At 39.2% G+C, this 25,123-nt stretch overlaps 2 protein-coding genes across 3 annotated transcripts; one reads left to right on the top strand and one right to left on the bottom strand.

Annotated features, from left to right (window-relative positions):
* The first annotated feature begins 7,320 nt into the window (after positions 1 to 7,320).
* eif4g2a (eukaryotic translation initiation factor 4, gamma 2a) lies at positions 7,321 to 14,515 on the top strand. Of its 2 annotated transcripts, XM_062422896.1 has the most exons (20): positions 7,321 to 7,423; positions 7,535 to 7,591; positions 8,400 to 8,525; positions 8,704 to 8,806; positions 8,893 to 9,024; positions 9,138 to 9,204; positions 9,327 to 9,478; positions 9,584 to 9,694; positions 9,783 to 9,965; positions 10,073 to 10,211; positions 10,342 to 10,505; positions 10,610 to 10,723; positions 11,327 to 11,437; positions 11,530 to 11,634; positions 11,722 to 11,937; positions 12,095 to 12,353; positions 12,489 to 12,693; positions 12,812 to 13,020; positions 13,123 to 13,244; positions 13,376 to 14,515. In XM_062422896.1, the coding sequence occupies exons 7-20, from the start codon at positions 9,395 to 9,397 to the stop codon at positions 13,439 to 13,441; spliced, it is 2,088 nt and encodes a 695-aa protein (XP_062278880.1). In that variant the 5' UTR covers positions 7,321 to 7,423; positions 7,535 to 7,591; positions 8,400 to 8,525; positions 8,704 to 8,806; positions 8,893 to 9,024; positions 9,138 to 9,204; positions 9,327 to 9,394; the 3' UTR covers positions 13,442 to 14,515. The 2 variants fall into 2 exon arrangements, with proteins under 2 accessions (XP_062278880.1, XP_062278888.1); XM_062422904.1 differs by lacking the exon at positions 7,535 to 7,591.
* Positions 14,516 to 14,903: 388 nt separating this feature from the next.
* Positions 14,904 to 24,336, bottom strand: ctr9 (CTR9 homolog, Paf1/RNA polymerase II complex component). Its single transcript, XM_062422885.1, has 23 exons — positions 24,199 to 24,336; positions 23,058 to 23,156; positions 22,364 to 22,603; positions 22,155 to 22,272; positions 21,980 to 22,069; positions 20,368 to 20,624; positions 20,170 to 20,277; positions 19,522 to 19,758; positions 19,211 to 19,429; positions 18,802 to 18,985; positions 18,604 to 18,692; positions 18,331 to 18,516; positions 18,078 to 18,165; positions 17,840 to 17,988; positions 17,642 to 17,758; positions 17,393 to 17,538; positions 17,211 to 17,282; positions 16,688 to 16,823; positions 16,376 to 16,531; positions 16,139 to 16,293; positions 15,945 to 16,038; positions 15,709 to 15,821; positions 14,904 to 15,622 (listed from the first exon to the last, which is right to left on the bottom strand). The coding sequence occupies exons 1-23, from the start codon at positions 24,241 to 24,243 to the stop codon at positions 15,244 to 15,246; spliced, it is 3,477 nt and encodes a 1,158-aa protein (XP_062278869.1). The 5' UTR covers positions 24,244 to 24,336; the 3' UTR covers positions 14,904 to 15,243.
* Between the last annotated feature and the right edge of the window lie 787 nt (positions 24,337 to 25,123).

Genomic DNA, 25,123 nt, shown 5'->3' with positions numbered 1-25,123 from the left:
AATGGACCTCCCTCACAGCCGACATTTTGATACATGAAACTAATTAAATTAGTAATGCCTGGATTGTATGCAGGTGTGTCAGTTTCAGGGCTATTGTACAAACTGGAATAGAGCCATCATTAATGTTATTGATTGCACTTGTGCTGCACAATGAATGCCAAGTCAAAATATCTATGAGAAACTGTTTTACCTTTAGTGTTAATACTTAATTGCTGGCCTTCACTGGATGGTATCCACCCTGCAGACATTCAAAATGAGGACACCACTAATTATTGTTAACAAAAAATTCCATTATTTTGTGTTGTTTATCTTCTGCTGATGTTTGAATAAAAAAGAAAGACTTGGGGATAATAGTCACACCAGTGTGATATCACAGAAAATGTAGGCTTATTTTCTGTGTTTCACAGCAACGTTTAAACTCACTGGTATGAGTTGAAGTGATGCCTTTAATTTGAACCGGCCCAGGAAGCACTGTAGCACCATCTACTGGCTTCAACATTCATTAAGCATAAGTTAAATTTATTTCAGGTTTCATGAGGCATTTTGGTCTTTAATACATTTTCCCTGAATATAGGCTTTAAAATAGTAATACACCATCATACAGTTTTAAGGAGACTCTCACAATGGTTCATACCTCTTGTGATTCAGAAATGTATAAATCGGCAAATAGTGGGTATATTCTCTTTACATTTCTTTGAATATAGAGTCATTTATAAGCCTTCACAAAACAATTCACACACTGTGGGAGAAAAATACTATAGTTAAAATAGGCGTATATACTATAACTTAAAAACTATTCAACTACTAACTATTTGTAAGTAGTAGGTGTATAAGTGTAGGATGCATCGTTAAGGGTTTTCATATTTGGCTCCGGGCTCAGTGTGATTGTTCTGTTGGAAGTGAAAACATCAGGCCTAACATGTTTGGATTGACATGAAGGAGATTCACCTCAGGAAATCTACCTGTAGATGGCTCCAGTCATTGTTTCCTCTATCCATGTAAAGCTTTCAGTCCCTGAAACAAAATGTAATTTGAGAGCATCGGACTCTTACCATGATGCTTGAAGGTAAAGCTGATGCAAGATGGAGTCTTGCTCCCATGAGACAGAGTACTTTGTCCCACAACTGAGTCTTTGTCTTTTTGCAAACTTATTTTCATGCTTTGCCTCCATCAGGCCAAAGATAATTGCCACAGTTTTAGCATATGCTGAATTTACTGTTGTCCTTCTGGGCAAAAATTCTGTAGTTTGGTCACTGTTAACTTTACTGAACTGTGATTGAAAATTTACTCTTGGCTTTGGAAACAGCAACTAGTGAAAAAATGATCTCCTTGCAAAGTCCACTCAGTAGCTGTACCAGAGCTTTTGATCCAATCACAAGATCTTCCTCATCAGATGGAGTTGAAAATGCAAATGTTCAAGTGTCTACTTTCTCTGAGCACTTTATGACTTCTTGTCCAAGTTGGCTTAAGCATTGCAAGTGTCAGCAGATGTTTCAGTGTCATAATATAAAAAATTTAAAAAAGCATACAGGCCACCATATAGACAAACTTGGCTAAACAGTGAGGCTACATTCTAACTATCCAAACAGCACCACAGTAACACAGCAATTCTGATCCCAGGACAAACTGTACCACGTGGATTCATAAAGTGTAAACTATTGAATCATCTTCATAATTAACTGGGTTTTGTACATGTAAATAGACAAAATAAAACATTACTACTAATAACAGCTCAGCAAAAAAACAAATCTGAATAATTTGATGGGTTTTTTTTAGTAAACATGTTACAAATTTACTGAGCAATGCATTTTAAGCTATTCTTTACATTACTATTAATGAAAAGTTGTGTCAAAATATATTTTGCATTCAGCATCTTTCTTCTAATCATAAAGATCCAAATGAGGTTCAGACAACATCATTAGATAACTGATTCCCACACCAAAAAGAAACCGCAGCAGTGTAATGATCACTTCACACAGGCTCCAACTCAAACTGTTTCCTCAAGTGCAGAGATAGCCTTTGCTGACTTTATTGACACACTGGGCTTAATTAACTTGGAGAGGAGTGTTTACTGTCAGACAACTGGCTTCAATTTGCTTCTGATGAATGATTGATGCCCCTCAGGGGTGAAGCAGCAAACAAGTGCAGGCATACGCTCCTGTGACAAATGGGGATAATTATGAAATAAACATGATGAGACAAACATCTTTGAAAGTAATGGGATTAGGTATATCAGCATGTGTGAGTTAATGAGAATGATGAAGGAGTAATCCCTTAACTTCACTCAGTGATTAGATAATGCCACATGTTTAAAAAAAAAAAAAAAGACTATCAAAAAGGTTGTTACCATGTTCTTCAAGTCATTAGCGTTCACTTTAATGTATTCATCAGATCACAAGCAGCATCAGTCTGTCGATTTGAGGGTTTAAAGAAATTTGAGGATTCTAACCTGGGGATCTGGACCCCACAAGGGGTCACATGGTAAATCTGAGAGGTAAATAACAAAAACAAAACATATTTCTGCCATGCATGTATAAATATGTGTGATAAAATAACCTCAACTCAAGGTCCACGTATTAGCTATTTCAGAGCTTTCAAACTCATTTTAATCAGCAAATTAATAACTTGGCGTTTCCTTGACTTTGGCTTTTTTATATTGTGCAAGACTGTATAGTTTTAAGTATTCAAAATGAAACAATCTAACAGGGTAACATCAAGCTGTAGTTGTCACAAGTCAACTTGTGAACATTATGTAATCTTTGACAAAGAGTCAGAAATAGACATTGCCTGGTAAAAAGGGTCACAAGGCAAAAGAGTTGGGAACCACTGACTGAATACTATACAAAGAAGGCATCCCTAGTATTTATTTCCCATCAGAGCCCGGCTTGTAGTAATTTCACTGGTATTTTACCACCAAACAGAACATCAATACAAATTGTCAATCTGGCTATGCAGGCCAAAACATGTCAGAAGTAGAACCGCACTCACAGTTCAGACTTTTTATGATTAACTATGTAGATTTAGTATCACCTTTGACCAAAAGTCACCCACAGGCAATGTATATAAGTTAATAGTTTTCAAAAACAGATGTTGTCAAACTTATTTAGTACATTTGTGTCATATCTAGATATGTTAGTCACAATAATACATGAGTGCTCTTATCTTTTACCGCAGGGGGCACAGTGTAACCCGAGCCACAATTAAAGAGGCGTTCCCACTCTGGTGTTAGCCTGCAGTCATTTACTGGCAGATAGAGGAAGTGACTCATTTCACTAAGTCAGTGTGAACAATAACATGGGTGTTGGGTGTTGTATTCTCAATAATACAGACAATCCAGGGAACTAGTTATGAAACTACACCGCTTCACGCCTTGTACTCTACTATGAAATAGCCTGAAATACTAACAAATGAGGTCTTTAAATTAAGTGCAGAACACATACAAACTGAAATATCTGTAAAAGTCTACCCTGAAGAAGAGGAGTAGACATTTTGGCCTAATGGCGTTGTTACAGGGAAGGTCAAAGGGTGACCATAAACATTAGGATTCATCCTCTGGGGCTCATGAATATCTACAGTGAATATTATGGAAATAATACCATTAGCCTCTAAAAGGTCAACTGGGCATCAAAGTCATAAGGAATCTTCTGGAGATTATTTATATATATGCCAATTCCATGCTAATGTGGCCCACGGTTGTTGAGATATTTTACTCTTTGCCAGCTCATGTCTCTGCCAATAAAGGACAAATACAGGAGGGAGATGTGTAATCAATCTGTTAGTCCATGCAGAAAGATATTACTAATGTGTGTGTTGTGTCAAAAATGTAATTCTCACTGGCTCATGCACCTTTAGGGAATCAGTCTGGGAGACCGCGGGCGTGACTCACCTGGAAGGTTTGAGTCCCATGTCAACCACCATCTTTCCTCCTCCTGTGGCAGCCTTAAATAAAAACACTGTATCCTCACTGATACCTGAGACAATACCCTGCTGCTGACCCTATGCACAGACAACACTGTAGAGAAGGGCTACCAAAATGAGTCTCTCTGAGATGATCAATATAATCATCAATAAAGTCATCAATATAGGCTAATTGTATTGTGGAGTCACTGGTGACTCTACAATACAATTAGCACTGTCCTTTTGTGGTAGAAGTATATTTCTATGGTTCATTATGACAGTATCACAGTAACAACAGTTAGCTCTGTCATATCAAAATAAGAATCACCTGGGTTTAAACTCCATGAAGTGTGGTGTTTTTATGCATGTTCTCCTCATGTTCAGAGAACAAACATTCCCACATGAATTTATAAACTGTTAAATGTTGAAGCAGCTTTACAGTTATTTTTCTTTTACATAGGTAAGTCTGCTTGCTCATACTTGTAGATGGACAAATAAAAAGTTGCACTTTTCGCAAAAGCTTGGTGAATAAATCTGATTATTTTAAGGGTTTCTTTTAATGGTTTGCTCGTCCAAATGTAATGTGACAGAAAAAGTTCCAGCCACCCAACCTACAACGGAGACACACACAAATTAAGAGCTGTACAGTAGCCTGCATCGTAGAAATACTGAGGTCATGAGTCAAATTTCCCCCCAATGCAACCCCAAACCCCTTCAGACATCATTTAAGACTGTCTCTTAAATGCTATTTTTAATTTGTCATATTCTACTTATCCATCTCATTTAGTCTGTAGATTTTATTCAGAAACATCAAGGCTTAAATCCCTCTCATGGGATGAAATTCTGCTGAGGAAATTCCTCAATTCATGAAATATTCATGGGCCTAAAGGTCAAACTTAAATATATTGTGTCTAAAAATACTCAAATGAGATTTTAAAATACCCATGTGTGAGTTTTTAAATTTTAGGCAACGGTGGAAAGTAAATTTAAGTACATGCTTAAATTGCTCCTAAACTCCTAAATCCCCAGAAGAAATACTAAATATAACAGCATGAACTCAGTGTGCTCAATAAACAGCCTGTGATCACACGTAGTGTAGTTTATGTATCTGAACATGTTAAAATAACAAAATAAAATATATAGGCAGCTTAATATAACAAAAAAGAATGTTGCAATTTTTTAGATAAACAACAAAATAATGTTCAATGTTCAAAAGGATGCAGGATGAAGTAAGAAACTTTTCTAGTCCTACCTCTTTTTTTCTTTTCTTTTTAACAGGCTCTAATTATCAAATCTAACACACACAAAAAACATTTCAAAACTACAGGAGAATAAAGAAACATTAACAAAACAAACAAACAAAAAAGAAAAAACAAACAACACAAATCAAAATAACTGTAGTACCAAATCATATTATTGCAGTCCACCTCTTTGTCCAAGGTGTTATTTTTGTTTTAAAGATCTAAATCTACATGTAAAAAGCATATAAACACAGCTTCACTTCACTATCAGTAATCCTTGATTTGCCCCGACATATCTGTGTAATATGATGAGACTCTTTTACATACCTCTGTGCTGAAACTAGGTCGGGTTGCGAAATGTTCATGTGGGGTTTTTTCTGCAGGTGACGTCAGCAGGGTGTGATGATGACGTGTACGAGGGCACCCACACAAAACCCGGCGTCCACATGACGTAGGCAGCCAGTAAGCAGTCTTTCTTCTGTGTAGCCGGTAGCTGAGCCGTCGTGTTTCTCCCGTTTTAAACAATATAACTAAACCTTTGCTGGGTTTAACACGATTGTTTTTGCTCTCTTTTCTCTCCTTTGTTTCTTTTTTTTATATCATAGTCGTCAAGACAACTATTACGCTGACGTCCTTTTTGTAAAAGGTAAGCGGTGTTTCGGTGTCTTTTTTTCTTCTGTAGCCGGCTAACGATGGCTACCGTCAGCTAACTGAGCCGAAGTCCGTCTTTAATTGATTATGTTTTAATCAGAAACTTTCCGTGCTTATCTGGATTTTCAACAAACAAAAGTTGGGCTACGGTATTTTCCCCTCATTCGAAACTGGGCTGGTTTTCAGCACTTGTTTACAGCTTGTTAGCTGCTGGCTACCCGGCGGCCTACTGAACAAGATGTCGCTGGCTGTATTTGGACATCCGGTGTTTGAACAAAGACCTCATAAAATCAGCTGATGGGGCTTCACTTCTTAGTCTACGATAAAGACTCGTTTTATGTCTGAATTCATAACGATTTCGTTGGATTATATAAATAAGTATACATTAAATATGGGATGTCTTGTGTTTTAGCCATTTTAGCAAATCTTTAAATTAGGAAATACGGATAAGAAACGACTACTCACCACTAAAGTTTTTAAATGTTTGTTTAACATATTTAATTTTAAACCATCTGAGATTTGATCATAGTAAAATTGGCCGGTCGTTACATTTGGTCCATGTTAGCCAGCTTTTGTGTGAAATCTATTTCCTGGACCGCTGCCCTCCCTGATTGAGCTTAGCTTGATACTTGCAGTTTATACTAATTAAGGTCAGATTTAGTAACTCCGGATAACGCTGGGCTGTGGTTAGGAGTGGCAGAAAACGCCAATTTGGGTTAACGATACGGAAAGCACGACCAGATTGAGATAATGACGTTACACCGGTATCATGGTGTGCTAAGTTAGCACCACCTAGCAATAAAGACACGTGCAGGCGCTCATGCGCTGAAAGGACAGGTTCACATTTTATGAAGTCCGTCAGTCATGCGTCCATGTGAACACGGAGAGAGGTTTTCTCTCTTTAATCATTCCTCCTGTTCAAACTAGCTATTGGATCCCCTTCAAATCTGACTTCAATGTAAGTGACGTGGGCCAGTATCTTGTGTCCTCGGTCATTTTGTGCATCTGTGTTTCTGAAGCTTATGAGGCTTCATCAGTCTGAGTTAGTTATATGAGGTAGATTTCTGCTACATTCATTCTTTTTTAGCATCAAATTCCCTCTTTGTTTCCCTGTTGAGGCGCAGTGGGAAGTATAGTAACAAAAGAGGGACTTTGGCACTTGATCTGACTAATTTGGATGACTGAAGCTTCAGATGAACAGGAGCACTGGATTTTTTGGCCTCCACCACTTACATTGCAAGTGCTTTAAGAAATGATCTTCTAATAAACTAGAGGAATGATTACAGCAAGAGAAACCTTTGTCAGTGTTCATTTTGTACCTCTGACATACTAAATAAAAATGATAATCTGTCATTTAACAGTGTTGTAGAATCTGTTTAACAGACTACAAAATAGCACTACTTTTGTGCATTTTGTTGCCATTTAATTGTGATGTTTCCAAATAAATCAGTGTGTGTGTTTGCATTTCACAGCCATTAACAGCCAGCTAATTTGTTACTGATGAATAAAATTTGTCTCTACTTCCAGGTCGCTTTTTCCCGCCTCCTTTCCAGAACATTATTCTTTTCAAGTATTCTTTGTCAAGCCGCCAAAGTGGAGAGTGTCGTTGCACCAGGGGGTCCTTCTCGTTTCAGGTATGAAACATTTGCTTTTACACTTGACCTACTTACACTCTGCCAAATGGCTCACACTCAGGAATTAGCTTTCACATTAAATTACAACATTTCCTTTCTTTTTTGTCACAGTGTGGGGGGAGGAGGTGGGGGTGCACCTCAGCACTATCCCAAGACTGTCGGCAACAGGTGACTTTTTTTTTTCTTTTATTTATTTTTTCTTAATTTTCCTTTCACTTTGAAACATATAGTCACATATATTCCTTGAGACATTCATTACATCTCTGCACTGGCCTTAAGCCACACTCCCTCTGTAGTCCTTTTTGTATTAACACATACAGGGAAAAGAAGCGTCTATGATTAAAGGCCTCTGAACAGTGTTGTCATACTAGTTTAGGATGGTGGTTCCCAGGTCGTAGTGTTTGAGCATTTGACTTACCACTTTGGCAGTGGTTAGGTTGATTAAGTGTTGCCATTGTCAATATATTGATACAAAAGCTGGCAGCATTTAAGAAAATGGGATATTTTCATCCCACTTGCTTTTCTCGAATGACTTAAACATACCAAAACATGTGTGTTAGCAGTTGTCTATCTTTGAGTATACGCAGCAACATATTTGCAATTCCTGGTTGCAATTACCACCTCACAAGTCACCTGTCAGCACACCTTACTGGTCAAACATATATGCAGCATGTAATCTGCTAATAATCCATTATAGCCAAAGAGCTGATTACCATGGAGTCTAAAACAGGTCATCTTAAAACTACAATGATGAGTGGTGTCACATACTGGAAATATCCAAAGTAATGCTGGAAAAAAACAAGCAATTTAAAATTGGTTTACAAATCAAATCCGATTTTAATGACATTTCTGCTAAGTGCAACAGGACCTTGTTAACTCAACTAGGGATTAGGGATTTGCCACCTGTGATTTAAGGTCATGTTTTTCTTGTAAACACTTGTGTTATAACATTGGCTGTGTTTTGTGTCAATTGCAGCGAGTTCCTGGGGAAAACCCCAGGTTCTAGCGTTCAGAGATGGGTACCTTCTCGAAGCACTAGACGAGATGTCAACTCCTCCATTGACAAAGGGCAAAATGACGCAACCTTCAGGAAAGTGAGAGGGTAAGTGTCCATTTGAATCCATATTTACTTCAGACACTTATCCACAACTTGTTGCACAATATTTCTCAGATTAAAAGATAGGACCTGAATATCCATGATTCATCTGTGGTAGATTAACATTGATGTTGGTGTATTGTCTTTAAAGAACTAGATGTTTAAACCTCTTGTCCTTCCTCAGCATACTGAATAAGCTGACTCCCGAGAAGTTTGACAAACTATGCCTGGAGCTCCTCAATGTGGGTGTAGAATCGAAACTTGTCTTAAAAGGAACCATCTTATTGGTAAGAATTGATAAATAAATTATACTCATGAATTATTCATGTAATACATTGTAGAAGACACTGAATTTGTTTTTCTTTCTCTTTAGATTGTTGACAAAGCCCTTGAAGAGCCCAAGTACAGTCAGTTGTACGCTCAACTATGTCTACGCCTGTCAGAGGACGCACCAAATTTTGAAGAACCAGGAACCGAAAATCCAGCAACACAAAAGCAAAACACAGTTAGTTATTTTAAAATGGGATTTGTGCTGGAATAAGTTCTCACTTTGCTACTTTGTTGACTGTCTGGTATTTTTCTGCCTTCCTGTTTGAATTAATTCTCCTGTCATTACAGACCTTTAGACGCCTTCTGATTTCTAAGCTTCAAGATGAGTTTGAGAACCGCGCCAAAAATGTTGAAAGTAAGTGAATTATATATGGTGCAAGTGGTTGGTTTCATAATACATTTCATTTGCCGTCATTTATTGCATGAATCGTTCCTCATTTTCAATGCTGTTTTTTTGTGCTTTTTTCCCCTCTATAGTCTTTGACAAAAATGACAACCCACTCACCTCTGAGGAGGAGGAGCAGCGTAATATTGCAAAGATCAAGATGTTGGGCAACATCAAATTCATTGGGGAACTTGGCAAACTACACCTTATCCATGAATCTATCCTTCATAAGTGCATCAAAACAGTAAGTTTTGTAAATCTGGAATCAGTTAACCTGTCAGTGTGGAAGCACCCTGACAGTTAAATTTCCCCAAGTAGATTGTACTACATGTTTATTTATTTTTTTAAGCTTTTGGAGAAGAAGAAGAGAGTCCAACTTAAGGATATGGGTGAAGATCTGGAATGCCTCTGTCAGATAATGAAAACAGTGGGACCTAAACTTGACCATGAAAAGGCTAGGGTGAGTGTGAAGGGGGGAAATACCAGAATTATAGTATTGTTTTAAAATCCTATTTGTTTTCTTAAATAACACATTTTTTCTCTTCCAGTCTTTGATGGATCAGTACTTCAGCCGCATGCGGTCCTTAACGAACAACAAGGAACTGCCAGCAAGGATTCGCTTCTTGCTTCAGAACACGGTGGAGCTGCGAGAGAACCGCTGGGTCCCTCGCAAAGCTTATATTGACAACGGACCAAAGACGATCAACCAAATTCGTCAGGATGCTGTTAAGGTTAGTATCCTTAAAAACGGTAAAGATAAAGTACTTATTGAACTGCTCAATTTTATTATACTGCTTTACCTGCTGTATTCTGAGACTATTCTAACTGTGCTCTGCAGGATTTAGGTGTTTTTATTCCACAAAACGATGGAATGAGGACTGACTTGTTCATGGAAAACTCCTTTCTGCCAGCAAGGATGATGAAGTTTGACAAGGAAGCTCTTGGTGGGCTGGCTGATATGTTTGGACAAATGCCTGGTATGTGACTTAAAAAAAAAAAAAAGTTTTACTCCCATTGATATGAGCTTAAACACCATGTCTTTGCCGTATTTGTAGGGATTGACCTTCTCTTTCAATGCTGTAATGTTGCTTGTCTTGTTCTGTGCAGGGAGTGGTATTGGAACAGGTCCAGGAGTTATTCAGGACCACTATTCCCCTACCATGGGACGTCACCGCACAAACCCACTCTACAATGGCCACATTGGAAATGGCAACGGTTCACATCAACCTCAGTTTGAAGCGGCGAACAAGCCCTTCATAAAACCAAATCAGGTACATGCCATATTGTTCTAGGTTGGGATATTTCTTTGCATGGTGAATGTAGGCATTTCCATTGTTTCATCACTAACATTCATTTTGTGAAATCTTGTTCAAAGGGGCAGAATTCACCAGTTTTCAACCACAAACAGAATATCACAGTGCAGATGCAGATGCAGTCTAAGGACATGGCTCCACGCTTCAGCAAGAAAGGGAAGCTCAATGCTGATGAGGTACAACCACTTACACAGATGAGCAAATACCATGTTTGTTTTATGTCGGGAGTAGCTCAGTCTCTCTAAAGGAATGGTTTTTGGGAAATATTTGTTCTCCCTCATGACAGCTGACATGTGAAGATCTAACTTTTTTTCTCATGTCTGTATGTTAAATATGAAGCTATAGTCAGTCAACAGTTAGCTTAGCAAAAGACCAAAAAGATTGAAGATACAGCTAGCCTAACTCTGCCTCTAAAGCTCATAAACACATATCATGTTTGTTTTAATCAGTGTGTGAAAATGACTTGAAATTTATAGGTGTTGTTTTTTGTGTGCTGGATCAGCTGTTAGCCCCTATTCTCAGTCTTTATGTTAAGCTAGTCTAAAGGTGTCCTGATTATAGCTTCATGTTCAAACTGATGTGAGTTGTATCAATTTCCACTACTTTGGCAAGAAACAAGTGCATTTCCCAAAATGTCAAACTTTTACTTTAAATTTAGTTTTTTTCCTGCAGTTTGAATACACTTTTTATTTAATACTCTTTTAAAAAAATCTAGAACGGTGTAGTAGTAATCTAACTACTTTGATAACGGTATCAACTTGCTGTTTTCTCCCTTTTAGATCAGTCTGAGGCCAGCACAGTCTTTCATCTTGAATAAAAAACAAGTGCCGAAGCTGCAGCCACAGATGACCATGATTCCTTCAAGTGCCCAAGGTTCCTTACTGGGACAGGTACAATTCTTACATTGAAATGAAACACAAGGACTTAATATTTAGGTTGCAAGGTCCAGGGAACATGCGCTAATTTGGATATTTTTGTTTAGTCTCCACAGCTTGGCCTGAAACAAAACCCTCCACCAATCCAGGAAAAACCTGCCAAGTCCACTAAAAAAGCGCCTCCTACAAAGGAAGAGTTACACAAGATGACAGTAAGTTCCTCAGACTTTGCACCGTTGCAAGATGTAATGTACATTGTCCAGCTTAATACTAAATATTTGACAAATCTTGTATTTTAGGAAGCGTTGGCAGCAGACTACCTGAACAGCAAGAACATCGATGAGGCAGTGACTACTATGAGGGAGATGAGGCCTCCGAAACACTTTTTGTCTGAGATGATGAGCAAGATCGTGGTCTATTCTCTTGATCGCTCAGATGAGGATAAGGAACATACAAGCACCCTGATCCATGCACTCTGCACTGAGGGCCTTGTCACTGGTGAAAACCTACTGCAGGTCAGTAGTTTAACTGTGTACTGGTTTAAAGTCAACATGCAGTGTTGTATGGTGTTAGTGACTTGTATTTGGAAAAAGCACATTAAAGGAGGTCTGTATTCCTGTTGTCCTGAAGGTCTGCCACATTCCTGCCTCACAAGTTCTCTTTGTCTAACAGGCTTTTCTGAGTGTTCTGGACCAGTGTCCCAAGATAGAGGAAGAAATCCCACTGGTGAAGTCTTACCTGGCACAGTTTGCAGCGCGGGCTATCATCGCTGACCTGGTCAGTGTTGCAGATTTGGCCCATCATCTGGAGAACGGCGCCCATTTCCCACTGTTCCTGCTCTGCCTGCAGCAGATGGTCAAACTGAAGGACCGCGAGTGGCTGTCTGACCTGTTCCAGCTGAGCAAGGTCAACATGCAGAAGATGCTACCTGGTACGTCTGAACCCACTCTGTCCACATAATTATTCATGTTGTTAGATGTGTACAGTCGAAGTTCTCAATTGATTTAGTTTCTAGTGTCTGTTTCCTTTGCTTACCACTGACTAGGTCTTTTTTTTTCTCCTGTAGAAATTGACCAAAACAAGGACAGGATGCTGGAGATCCTGGAGGGCAAAGGTCTCAGCTTTTTGTTCCCACTGATGAAACTGGAGAAAGAACTTCTGAAGCAGATCAAAGTAGATCCATCTCCACAGTCCATCTACAAGTGGATCAAGGACAACATCTCTCCCAAACTCCACACAGACAAAGGCTTCATCAATATCCTCATGACCAGGTATAGCAGTGGAACAGTGTTAAACACATTTATCTGTCGTTGATATGTTGGTTACTTTTTTCCCAAACCAAATGTTATATTTCACAGGATTATGATTTCCTTTGTTCTTTTCTGCCAGCTTTTTGCAGTACATCGCTTATGAGATCAACCCTAATGATGATGACGAGCAGTTTGCAGCACCCAGCAAAGATCAGCTGGACGAGGAAAAGCAGCTGCTGCTTTCTTTCAAACCAGTAATGCAGAAATTTCTGCATGATCACATTGACCTGCAAGTCAGCGCCCTGTATGCCCTGCAGGTCCACTGCGATTCAGAACAGTTCCCCAAAGGTACGCCCACACACTTGTAGGTCAGACTAGCATCAAAGTTTATTAGCCTGGAAAAGTTGGTGAACTCTGGTACATAAGTTTAATGTTACTCTCCTCTTCCAGGCATGTTGTTGCGCTACTTTGTCCACTTTTACGACATGGAAATAATTGAAGAAGAAGCCTTCCTTTCATGGAAAGAAGATGTCAACCAAGAGTATCCGGGAAAAGGAAAAGCATTATTTCAGGTATGCCTGCATACATGGTTGTGATTATTTTTTATTGTGCAGCTCTGCACCTGATATGAACATTTTAAGCCCATCTATGTATTTTTGGTTGACAATAAATGGCTTATCCTAATGGTGTTTTTGCTGTGTAGGTGAACCAGTGGCTGACCTGGCTGGAGACTGCAGAGGAGGAGGAGTCAGAGGAGGAAGATTACTGAGGAAACAGGCCAAAGCCATGTGTTGTCAGGATGCAATGAATGATATTTTTTACTTTGTAATTTTTGTCTCTGTGCTCTTTCTTGTTTGAGCCCAACTCCCTCCCCCTCTCTTGTTGACATAAATGTTTCCCCGACCGCTGTTACAATTCATTCCACTATGAAATCTTTTACCATATTTAGCCAGCATCACCATCTTATTTTATTTATGCTTTCTTCCTACTCTTTGATTGAATCTGATGTCCTACTGCAGATGTTTTATACATTTCAATCTACTTGGGTTAATGTTGTCAATGACAGCAGGTAGTATTTTTGCTGGAAACTACACCAGCACCACACCTGACCCATTTTATCACCTTTTTACATCTGGTAGGAGTCACCAAGTGCTGCCATAACTATTACCTTTAAAAACTGTTTACAAAAGAGAAAAGGCTCTAACATATTGCAAAGAGGCTTTCCTCATTGTTTATCTGAATTTGTTAATCAGTTTTTAGATGCACTTTGCTCAACATCATGAGTCGTTGCAATAGTAAGATACACTTTTTTGATTTGTTTAAAACAATCCTAAGTTGCAGTTGTTGGCTGCTATAATTATAATGGTTTCTTGTGCTTAAAAGCAGACCATACTGTCTGAAAATTCGTCTGAATTTGACGATAACGGTAATGGCCTGTCTTATTTGCACAGTGTGATTTCAGTTTCCCACATTTAGTTGAATGAATCAAGAGCGTTTTTTGTGTATGAAACTTTTGTGCTGTGGAATGAATCTGTGTGGCCTTTTTTAATTTATCAGTTCATATGGATATACCTCTAATGTATCTCAGACTATACTTGAATGTCTCAGTTTTAACACATTGAGACAGCCAAAGCTTAGTTTCCTGTGCTACAGTTCACCATGTGTGGAAATCGGTCGTATTTCAGCCATATTTGTCAAGTTTTTAAATTGTCTTTTTATCTTCGTGAAATTACAGAGAATGTACTGTATGTGTACACCTACGTGTTCTTTTGGAGTGTCACTGTAATGTAAGTGCAAGAAGTTGAGTGTACAGCTACAGATCAACCTTGAATAAAGTTTAAACAGTTAATTTTATGGTTTCCAGTAAATCTTATTTTTCAACTTTTTTTTGTAGGTTTTGCCATTTTGAACATGTTAGTTCATGACACATGGCAGTCAAGAATTACATGTGCCATTTACCAAGTTGTCTTTACCAAACTGGCTCAGTCTCTAGAAATTAGTGCATAATTTGCTCTTCAGTGGTATTACATACAAACTAGTGTCTCACCGCTTCAGGGTTTGAACACTAATTATGTAGATGTAAGTTAATGGGGCACACTGCATGTCCACATCTTAAAATTTACTTTTTAAAATATTCAATTACCAAAAAATGTTTCATGTTGATAAACCTAGTTTCACTGTATTTGGTCAGATGGTATGAAACGGGCATAAAGTAACAAACCCACATTGTACACAATTCTTTTTATTTGACATCTTGTTGAAGCATCTTCCTGTTTAAGGGTCAGTGTCTCATCTCACCATCTGACACAGAAAATAGATGTTTACACATTTTAGTTCAATTCAAAACTTTTGATTCGTCTTTAACGAAACCAATTTAACAAAGCACAGCATCTGTGAAAAGACATCTCTGTTAAGACGTGAGGAATAATACAACATAACGCTGTGCTAAAAAAAAAAAAAACTTTTCTATGCTATGGACAAAAATCCCTGCTTGTAATAGAAAATTAAAATGCAGAAGTGTTGAGTGTTTTTTCAACATTAAATGACAGTCTGTTTGGGAGAACTGGAGATTTAATCGCTGTCGTCCTCATTGTTGGAGCGCTCTTGTTCTGATCCGTTGTTGGAGCGGCGAGGAGAGCCCTCGTTGTCTGATCCCGCTTCAGATCCCCGGTCTGATGCTGGGACGGGTGAGCCGGGCTGGGACTCGTCCGATCCTGATCGACTCCTCTTGCTCTCGTTGTCCGACTGCTCCGAGTCAGACTGCCGCTGCACCCTCCTCTTCTTCACTCGATGGTCGCTGCCAGAGTCGTCGTCCGAGCCTGCAGAGCGCCGAGGGCTGCCCGCCTCACTGCCAGAGCGGTTCCTACCTGCATCAGAGTCACTGTCGGATGCAATGCGCTTCGTGTGGCCACCCTCATCGTCAGACCCTGAACCACTGTCTCTTTGGTTTCTATATGGGGGAGAATCACACATTATTTTTCTGTAGATTTACTAACATTTAAAGCACTTCTGTCACTTTAACAAAGATGCTTTTACCTGTCTTCAGCTATTTTCAGGCCATCCTCATCTGAAGAGGACTCAGAAGAGGAGATGATAGCCTTAGACTTGATCTTTCCTTTGAGAGAAGGTGGCATACGCTCAGGCTGAGCCTAAAAACGATAGAGATTGTTGTTGAATTTAGAGAAATGACAGTACACAAAAAACTTGTTTAAAGCACTTCAAAAAACATTAATCATGACATGAACACAGAAGAGCAAAAGTCCAAGAAAGACCTTTTCAATCTTCTTGCGCTCTTTGGGTCTACGCTGCTTCTTGGGTCGGGATCCTCCTTCCTCATCATCGCTGTCCTCTCCTCCCTTAGTAGGTCTGAAACATAGGAAAGCGTTTACTCTGAGTATCTTACAAGCTGCGTTCAGCCTTCAAAATTAACTATATTTGGCTTCATTCATGGCAGCAGCAGATTCACCTCCTCCTCTTCTTGCGTGACTTCTTATCTCCATCCTCAGTCTCCTCCTGCTCGCTCCCACTGCCGCCCTTTCTCCTTTTCTTCTTCTTCTTCAATGGCAGATCCTCATCAGAGTCATCATTGACAAACTCATCCATGTCACCTCCTTTCTTACGCTTAGAGGGAGAAAAACAGTTATGTTATTCACTGCTGCATTCACAGAAATGTCATGTCCCTGTTGACCCAGCTGACACTTACACGTCCTCCACCGCCACCTCCTCCCTTCTTCTTTTCCTTGGCCATTTCCTTCGATCCCTCTGCGAAGGTGAGCAGGTTCTTGGTCTTCTCCACATACAGAGCTCTCTGCTCCAGGAGCTTCTTTTGTTCCTCAACCTCTTTGCTTCGCTTCTCCTCCTGGTGAGATGTACGGGTGACAAGCCAACAGACTAATGAGAAGTAGGTTACTGTTGCTCAAAATAGAATCAAAACTCAGTGTAATGCAAAACATGACACCTAATCATTAGTCCAAAATCATTTCCATGACATTTTGTTTGGCAGGACTATAAGTACCTGTTCTTTTTTCATCTGCTGGCGCAGCAAGTCCCTCTCCTGTTCTTGTTTGGCCCGAAGCTCCTTCTCTTCCTCATCCTGCTTTCTGGCACGTGCCACATGGTACTGAGCCTGACTCAGCAGGTCAGAGCACTGCCTGTAATACCACAACACATCCGTACCCCCAAAAGATATTACAACCCACACAACATGAAGTAAAGCAAACTATCAGTAACTTTTGACGTCCGCTGTAAAAAGTATTTTCTATGCCCATATGCTGATTGTGGAAAATTAATAACAGAGTCAAGTGAAACATTTAATTGACCTTAAAACAGGCCTGTCTGCAAAGCTTAAACTGCATTTGAGCTTAAATAAATACATACAGGTACAGAATAATATGGTTGTGATGTTAGCTTCAATAAAAAACGATCAGTACAATTATGTTTATATAAACTATTATAATATTTTCTTTAGAGGGCAGAAAATATTGTAAGAATACTGAGTGTGTGTGTCTGTTTATTGTAATGAATATACATTGACTGACCTGGCTTCAGATGCAGCGAGAGCGAGGTCAAACCTCATCTTGTCTCCAGCTTTGCTGAGGTAGCTGAAATACCTGAGCAGGAGAGGAGAAAGTCGGACAGATGAAATTGCAGGATTTGGCACCATACAGCCAGAGGATCAGATTTGCAGAAGGCATGACTCAAAGCTAATGCTGCTGCGTACCTGTGAGCCAGTTCAAGCTCTTTGACAGCGCTGAGCACAGCCTTCAAGTTGCTCTTTTCATCCTTCAGTACCAGAGTGGCCAGCCGCTGCAGCACCAGCGCCACATTGAACATCAACACTGTGTCGCTGGGTGCCACGTGACGCGCCTTATTGAAAATGCATCAGAAAGACAAAGTTAAACTCCTCACAGTTAATAGATGTCGCAATGAAGAATGAAATGAACGCCCTGATTTTATTTACTAATTTTACCTTGAGCAGCATCTGCTTGCACTCCTGGAGTTTCCCACATTTGAAGAGCGCCCTCGCAAGGTACAGCAGGACCTCAGTGTTCTGATACTTGTAAAATTTCTTCAGGCAGTTCTCGTACTGCGGAGCGGATAAACAATACATCAGAAAAAAAAAGGCCAAAAACAATAATTTTTAAATGCAACAACGTGAGGCTCTTACCATCTGCACAGCACTGATGTACTGCTTCTGCTCAACGTAGATGTGAGCCAGATTTAGCCAGACATCGCTAATGTCTGCCGTGGCCTCCCGCACCTGCGCAAACACATCACGAGCCTCTCTGTAGTAGCCCTTGTGGGCTAGAACGGCACCTGGACACAACAAATTCATGTTTTATACATTATACACATACAGTAGGACGTTTTTACGAATTTTAAGAATAGAATAAAGCTCAACAAACCAATGCCATTGGCAGCATAGAGGTTCTTGGCGTCATTTCGCAAGACTTGTTTGTATATGGCCAGGGCTCGATCCTGGTGTCTCTTTTCCTGTCAAAACAAAAACACTGTTACTCCATTTGGGGATCTACTGTTTCCCTTCACACACACTAAAAATCTCAGTTATTTAGCAAAGCCATTCACAGAAGTGCTTTTGTTCTACATTTACAACTGCACTGTCACTCTTTCAGTTATTCCAAAAACAGCTGTCTGCACCTTTTCCCGGTCTCTGGTGGGCTGGTGCAGGGTCTGAAGCCACACGTTGCCCAGAGCCAGCATGGAGTAGGTGTCATTCTGTGTGGACGGCTGCTTCAGAATACGTTCAAACTTCTTCTGACCTGGCCCCCACTCTTGTTTGGCCAAGTGAAGGTTTCCTATCAGCGACCAGGCGTCTGGGTGATCCTGCACCAAACGGAACAAAATGGATATCAAATGATGTTGAAGACAGTTTGGTATCACACATTTAAACTGAAATATCAAACAGAGTACCTGATTAATCTGCAGGGCCTCTTTGAACCAATCAGAAGCTTCATAGAAATTCCCTTTGTCACGCGCCATCGCTCCGAGCCGCAAATAACCTGTGGGGTAAAATATTCAAACTGTCTTTCATAGAATACAAACCACTTTCCTCACACTCTCACATTTTTTTACTGTCTGATATTTAGAAGCAACTCTTCACATGCTTACAGTCCACATAGTTTGGATGCTCTCTCAGGATGTTTTTGTAGAGTTTCTCAGCTTCGTGGAATTCACACATAGCCTCGTACAGGCGAGCCAGATTGTAGGAGGTAGTGACAGAGATGGCATTATAGTAATGCTCGTCATGCTCTCCCTCAGCTTTGGCTCGATCCAGAGATGCTAGAAAGTATTTCTGTAGGAAAAAAGGCGTGTTTCAACCTTGAAATAGCACAAGTGTCTACATCAGACTACATCTACAGAGTTCTGCATACTTGTGTATGTGTATAAATGTATAACACTGCCAATTAAAAAAGATTTTGCAGCACAGTATTTCCAATTAACATTCCTCATACCTCCTTGTGAATGTAACTATTTCAAAGTCAAGTTAATACAGGCTTTACTGTCTGTTGGTAGCTACCTTAGCCTCTCCCAGGTTGCCCAGTCTGAAGTGAAGAGCTCCCAGGTTGTTGAGGATCTCAGGGGGGACATCAGCCTGCACCTTCTCCTGCAGGATGCGGGTGGCTGTGCCGTAGGCAGACAGCGCTCCTTGGATGTCAGTCTGCTCCAGGATCTGAGCCAGCTCGATCCATGCCTCCACATCGTCTGGGTACTGCTCGGTTACCTTCTTCAAATGACCCTAACGGAGCAAAAACAATATCAGCTGTAACAGTATTCAGATCAGACCACTTAATGACAACGGTGACGAAACAGTTTACATAGGATACGTACTTTGGCGATATCTCTCTTTTCCTGATCATCCGATGTTGCATAGAGAGACCCAAGAATTTTCATAGTTTCATAGTTGTTGGGGTAGGCTTTTAAAACCTTCTCGAAGCACTGTGCTGCATTCTCCTTGTCTCTTCGATACACATACATCTGTCCCAGACCAAAGAAGGGCAAGACAAAGGTGGACGAGGCAAACTGAGTGGCCTGGTAGTAATACTGAAAAGCCTGGTCATAGTCCTCCTGAAGGCACAGAAACAGCAGATATATCAGAGACATACCTTTTAAAACAGTGTCACAAAGTGATTTTACAAGGGAGAAACACCACAATATGAAAGTACAGAGAGAAATATTTTATTAAATACCAAAAATACATTTAAAAAATAAGATAAAAACAGTATAATAAATAAATGAAACACATAGAACAGAGTTGGACTGGGAGCATAAAAGTGTGAGCTTACAAGTTTTATGAGATCCCTTCAGACAGGAAGCTTCAAAATTGAGCTCTGACTGTAAAAGCCCTGTCTCCTTTAGTCTTGAGCCAGGACTCAGGAACAGCCAGAAGGGCCCTACCTGAAGATCTGAGGCTATGCTTTGGCTCATAACTAGGATCCAGCCCATGAACACAGTAAATAAAGAGGAAGCTGATCGTACCTGCACGTGAAAGGAGCGAGCTAACTGGTAGCAGCTCTCAGCCTGCATGGCCTCGACTTCTGTGTTATGGAAAGCATGGAGGGCCAGGTGCTGCACTTTACTGTAGTCCTGATAGTGAAGAGAAAACACATAGGTATGAATAATAGTCAACAGACACAGCTGAGTGAGTATTTTGAAGACAATTGGACCAGCAGCTACCTTTTTGAAGAAGAAGTGGTTGGCGAGGTGGTTGAGCACCATGGGGTTGCTGGGGTCGATGGTGTACGCCCGTGACAAGAGCTGGACTCCGTTCTTGATGGAATCTGCCTCCTTGCTGTTGAGCTCTAAAACAGCCAACCCGACAAGAGCTCCCACACACTTCGAATTCAGCTCAAGGGCTCGGCCAAAAGCCAAACGAGCCTTCTCCAGTTTGTTGAGCTTGACGAAACAGTGGCCCATCCCCAGCCTCACCTCAGCTAGTCAGAGATAGAAGAAGAGGACAGATGATAGGTGAAGAATAATATGTAAAGCAAAGGACTTTGTATGATTTGTTTCATCATAATAATATAAGTGATTAAAGCCTGACCGATACAACCAGCCAAGATATATTTATTAAAAGATATATGCTATTTGGTGTATCATTGTTGGCACATAAGAAAAAAATGAAAGCGCATGATTCACAGCCTGCATATATATGTACATTTATTTGATTCAGATTTAATACATTTATTGTTCCAAATTTACAGTAAACTTTAGTTCTCTATTATCGTCTTTTTAAATTTTAAAGATTAATGCTCAACTATAAAATATTCTGCCTCCATGTATACTACATCTTTGTCATGACTAATTTTAACCAAATTTGAATGGATTTTTGAACTTTAAGCACTCATCAATGTCCCCATGGCACTTACATATATACCATATATCAAATACAGTACCAGTCAAAAGTTTGAACACACTCTTTTATTCAAAGGAATGAGAAAGTGTGTCCCAACTACTTTTATTAATTAGAGCTACAATGATTAGTTGATTGACTGATTAATAGATCATTAGAAAAAATTAATCATTGTGATTATTGGTTAATTGTTTTGAGTCACTTTCTGAGTCTTGAGTCCAAATTCTCTGATTCCAGCTTCTTAAATGTGAATATTTTCTTGTTTCTTTTATGATAATAAACGGAAATGTCTTTGGGCTGTGGACTGTTGGTTAGAACAAATCAAGACTACAACGACTTCACCTTAGGCTCTTGGAAACCGATTGACATTTCCACCATTTTCTGATTTTCTGACCAAACAACTAATTGATTAATTGAGACAATAAACAGCAGATTAATCAATAATGAAAATAATCATTAGTTGCAGCCCTACTTTGAAATGCATTTGTTTGTTTAATGTGCAATACAGATACATTTGCCTATTAATATTGCTCAAGGATCTTATATCAGCCACGGTCAAGTAGTAGTACCGGCAGCAGTAGTAGTAGTAGCAGTAGTTATAGCAGTAGTAGTAGTAGTTATAGCAGTAGTAGTAGTAGTAGTAGTAGTAATAGCAGTAGTAGTAGTAGTAATAGCAGTAGTAGTAGTAGCAGTAGTAGTACCAGCAGTAGTAGTAGCAGTAGTGATAGTAGTAGTAGTAGTAGTAGTAGCAGCAGTAATAGCAGTAGTAGTAATAGTAGTAGTAGTATTAGTATTAGCAGTAGTAGTAGTGGTAGCAGTAATAGTAGTAGTAGTAGTAGTAGTAGTAGTAGTAGTAGTAGCAGTAATAGCAGTAGTAGTAGTAACCAGGCTTACAGAGTTGTTGTTTTTTCAGGAGAATATTAGTAATGTGTTTACCTGGACAGCCAGGGTTTGTACGTAGAGCCTTTTTGTAGTATGCCAGAGCTCCTCTGTAGTCCTTTTTATTGAAGGAGATGCAAGCCTTACCTGTTTAATAATAAAGGTGTGATTATTTCAGTAAATCTGTCACAGTGTCTGTCACACAATCTTTTTTCTTTGTAATTCAACTTGCCAAGCAGGGCAGGGATGTTATTGGTGGACTGGTTGAGGACAAAGTGGAACTGAGCATCTGCCTGGTCCATCTTGTCTCCTTCCAGGAGGCAGAAACAGGCACGTCCCAGCAAATGGTTCTGATTGAGACAAGAGATGTTTTATTTACCTAAAATACAGTAGCCATAGCAGCTTTCCCCACATCATGACCCACTCTGAAATGTTTCTTACCTGATCATACATGATGATTTTGTCTGCCATTGTATAGAGCAGCGTGGCCTGTGTGATGAGCTCTTTCTTGGCATCTTTGTTCTTCTCTTTACGGGCTTGTTGGACATAGTAAGCGGCCAATGTGTCCAGACAGGTCATCTGGTCCTTCTCATGGTCTCTGTAGTCGAGGTTTCCATCAATACGAGCCGCCTCTAAAAGCTTGACAAAATCCTCTGTTTTGCCCTGTTTGTAGTACTCCAACTGAGCAAAAGAAGACAATGTTAGCAGATAACTAAGCAACTAAGCAGATACACTAAACCCTACCTTGTCTTCTGAGGATTATGTTCATTTTATTAAAAAATATATATAACCATTTACTTTAGATGAATAAATATAGCGCTGAAACAATTCACTGATTTACTGAACAACAGAAAAATAATTGCTAATTATTAAAATGTATATTTGCTGGTTTCAGCTTCTCATATCTGTGAATTTGCTGCTTTTCCTTCTGAAAATTGTTTACCAGACAAAGACAAACAACTTGAAGACTTGTCTGGAGTTCTAGGAAGGTGCAATGAAAGTTTTTTTTTACTATTTTCTGACATTTCAAAGACTTTCAGATAGATTTTTTTCTTTTTTTAAATCAACAGAGTAATACAAAATAAATGTAAATGAAATTTGTGGTGCTTCATGTTAGTGGTGTGTACTAACTTACCGCCAAAGCGATCCATATATGCAGCTGTGTGTGTTCCTGTTTCAGGATACTGATGACCTCGTCCCCCTCTGGCAACTGGTCAAAGTCGAGCTCGATAACCTGCAGGAAACAATTCAATCAAGTCATGATGCATGAAGGTTTGACAAAAATCATATTCCATGTTTTATTTAAAGAGTGGTATGAATGTGATATAACTACATGTACTGTTACACACATGCCTTAGTCAACTATCTATAGCTGCAATGAATAGTCAATTAATCGAGTAGTTCAGATCATTAGAAAAGAGCATTTTTCAAAAAAATGAGCAGATATTTGATGATTCCAGGTTCTCAAATGTAATTGAAGTGAAGATTTGCTGTTTTTCATTTTCAATTCACACAACGGCATTAAGGAAATACGAGATAGTCAGCTAAACAATTTGTCCATTTATTACATAGTGAATTCATTACATCATAATGTAAACTTTATAAACTCAGTTGCCAGTTTAGCATTAACTTAAAAACAATGCTGTCAACAATGCATGAACGCTATCCTGTTCAAATGACAGTGTTAGGAAGGTGTTTGTTCATTTTGAAGCTTTTTGAGTTGTATTTTTATACTGATGGGTGTTTATAAATGTTTATCAATGAGGGTAGACTTAATATTATAAAAACCCCTCGGCATAAAAGAACATACATTAAATATTACGACTATAAGTGAACATCCAGATGTTTCAGTGACATTGATACTTTCTTTATATAAATGCATACAGTAGAAAGTAGAGATTTTAATAAGTTGTACCTTCACATAGTGGACCTGTGGACTTTCATATCCCACATACAGGACCATTTTTAAACGTGTAGCGTTAATGTTTGTATGTTAGTCAATAAACAAACACATGGGACATATATAAGCCTATTGTATTGGAGGCTTATAAACATGTTGGTAACCTTCTCTTAAGTATGTGTAGCTCCAAACATCACCGACGTTTATATTTCTGGTTTACACGCAATATCGACCCTAGCTGTTTTATTTGTAATATTTTTGTGAGATATTTCGCCACGGACCATGTAGCTAATGTTAGCATCGGTTAGCATCACAGCGAGGTTGAGACAGTCAAACATTCACATGAAGTCAACTTTAGAAATTAGACGACGTTTACCTCGTCAGTGTCCCGTAAAGGGATCTCGATAGAGCCCCGAGACATCTTGACGGAGGGATAATCCACTTCCAGATTGTTTTTTGTGTTAAAAAAATACAAAATACAAAATACAAAATCCTCGTCAGGCGGTAGTCTGTGTGTAACTACTTCACGCCTCCGATAAGAAACAAACATACAGGATGGTTCAACAGGAAACTGTCTCCGGGTCGTCCTGACGTGCGTTCGTCTTGAAGTTTGAGCACAAGATGATTTCTGATAAAAAAAAAAAAAACAGAAGTAGATAATGATAACTAGAGATGGGGATTACGGCTCTTCTAAGTGAGCCACATCATTTGGTTAAGTTCAAGCAAGAAAAGCCGGGTCTTTCGGCTCACAGTCAACTCTTCATTAATGAAATGAATGAAAGGCCTAACCCTAACCGCTTTTATCATTCAGACAACCTTTTTTTCCCACCTATGATTGGTATGTGTGCACGTATATCACATACATTATTCAGTGTAATTATGATAGACTTAATCATTTCCAGATTACCATTATTTTACATCATGTTTAGTATAAAAATATGAATGAATGTAAAACAGACACTTTTACAAGTTAATTTAACAATGTATTTATATTAAATGTTGTGATTTTTTAAGTCCAAAAGAAATACCATTCCAAACAAATCACACTCATTAATTATTAATTAACACACTTGTTAATATATAATTTTAACTCAAAGAGAGAGAGTTTCTCTTTGACTTTGTTGCTTTCAGCCATTTAGGCAGGCCCAGCTGTCTGAGTCTATTGGCAGCGGATATTAGATTAGCCTACTTTGAATGGTTGCATGCCTTTCTCCTTAGATTTTAAGCAAGGTGAATTGTTACAATTGTTACAATTCTCATCTACAGATACTTTTTAACAACTAGAGGAATCCCTGTATTTT

This window comes from Scomber scombrus, chromosome 1, assembly GCF_963691925.1.
Source record: "Scomber scombrus chromosome 1, fScoSco1.1, whole genome shotgun sequence".
NCBI classification, from domain to species: Eukaryota; Metazoa; Chordata; class Actinopteri; order Scombriformes; family Scombridae; genus Scomber; species Scomber scombrus.
Note: the sequence above shows the minus strand (reverse complement) of the source record. Positions and strands in the feature narration are given on the sequence as shown.

Coding starts and splice junctions, on each gene's coding strand:
- ctr9 (XM_062422885.1), bottom strand. CDS start 24,243: ATGTCTCGGGGCTCTATCGAGATCCCTTTACGGGACACTGACGAG. Junction 22,070..22,154: donor TAACATCCCTGCCCTGCTTG/GCAAGTTGAATT, acceptor ATTATTAAACAG/GTAAGGCTTGCATCTCCTTC. Junction 18,517..18,603: donor AGGCCCTGCAGATTAATCAG/GTACTCTGTTTG, acceptor CGTTTGGTGCAG/GATCACCCAGACGCCTGGTC.
- eif4g2a (XM_062422904.1), top strand. CDS start 9,395: ATGTTGGGCAACATCAAATTCATTGGGGAACTTGGCAAACTACACCTT. Junction 10,724..11,326: donor GGAAGCTCAATGCTGATGAG/GTACAACCACTT, acceptor TCTCCCTTTTAG/ATCAGTCTGAGGCCAGCACA. Junction 12,354..12,488: donor CATGCAGAAGATGCTACCTG/GTACGTCTGAAC, acceptor TTTCTCCTGTAG/AAATTGACCAAAACAAGGAC.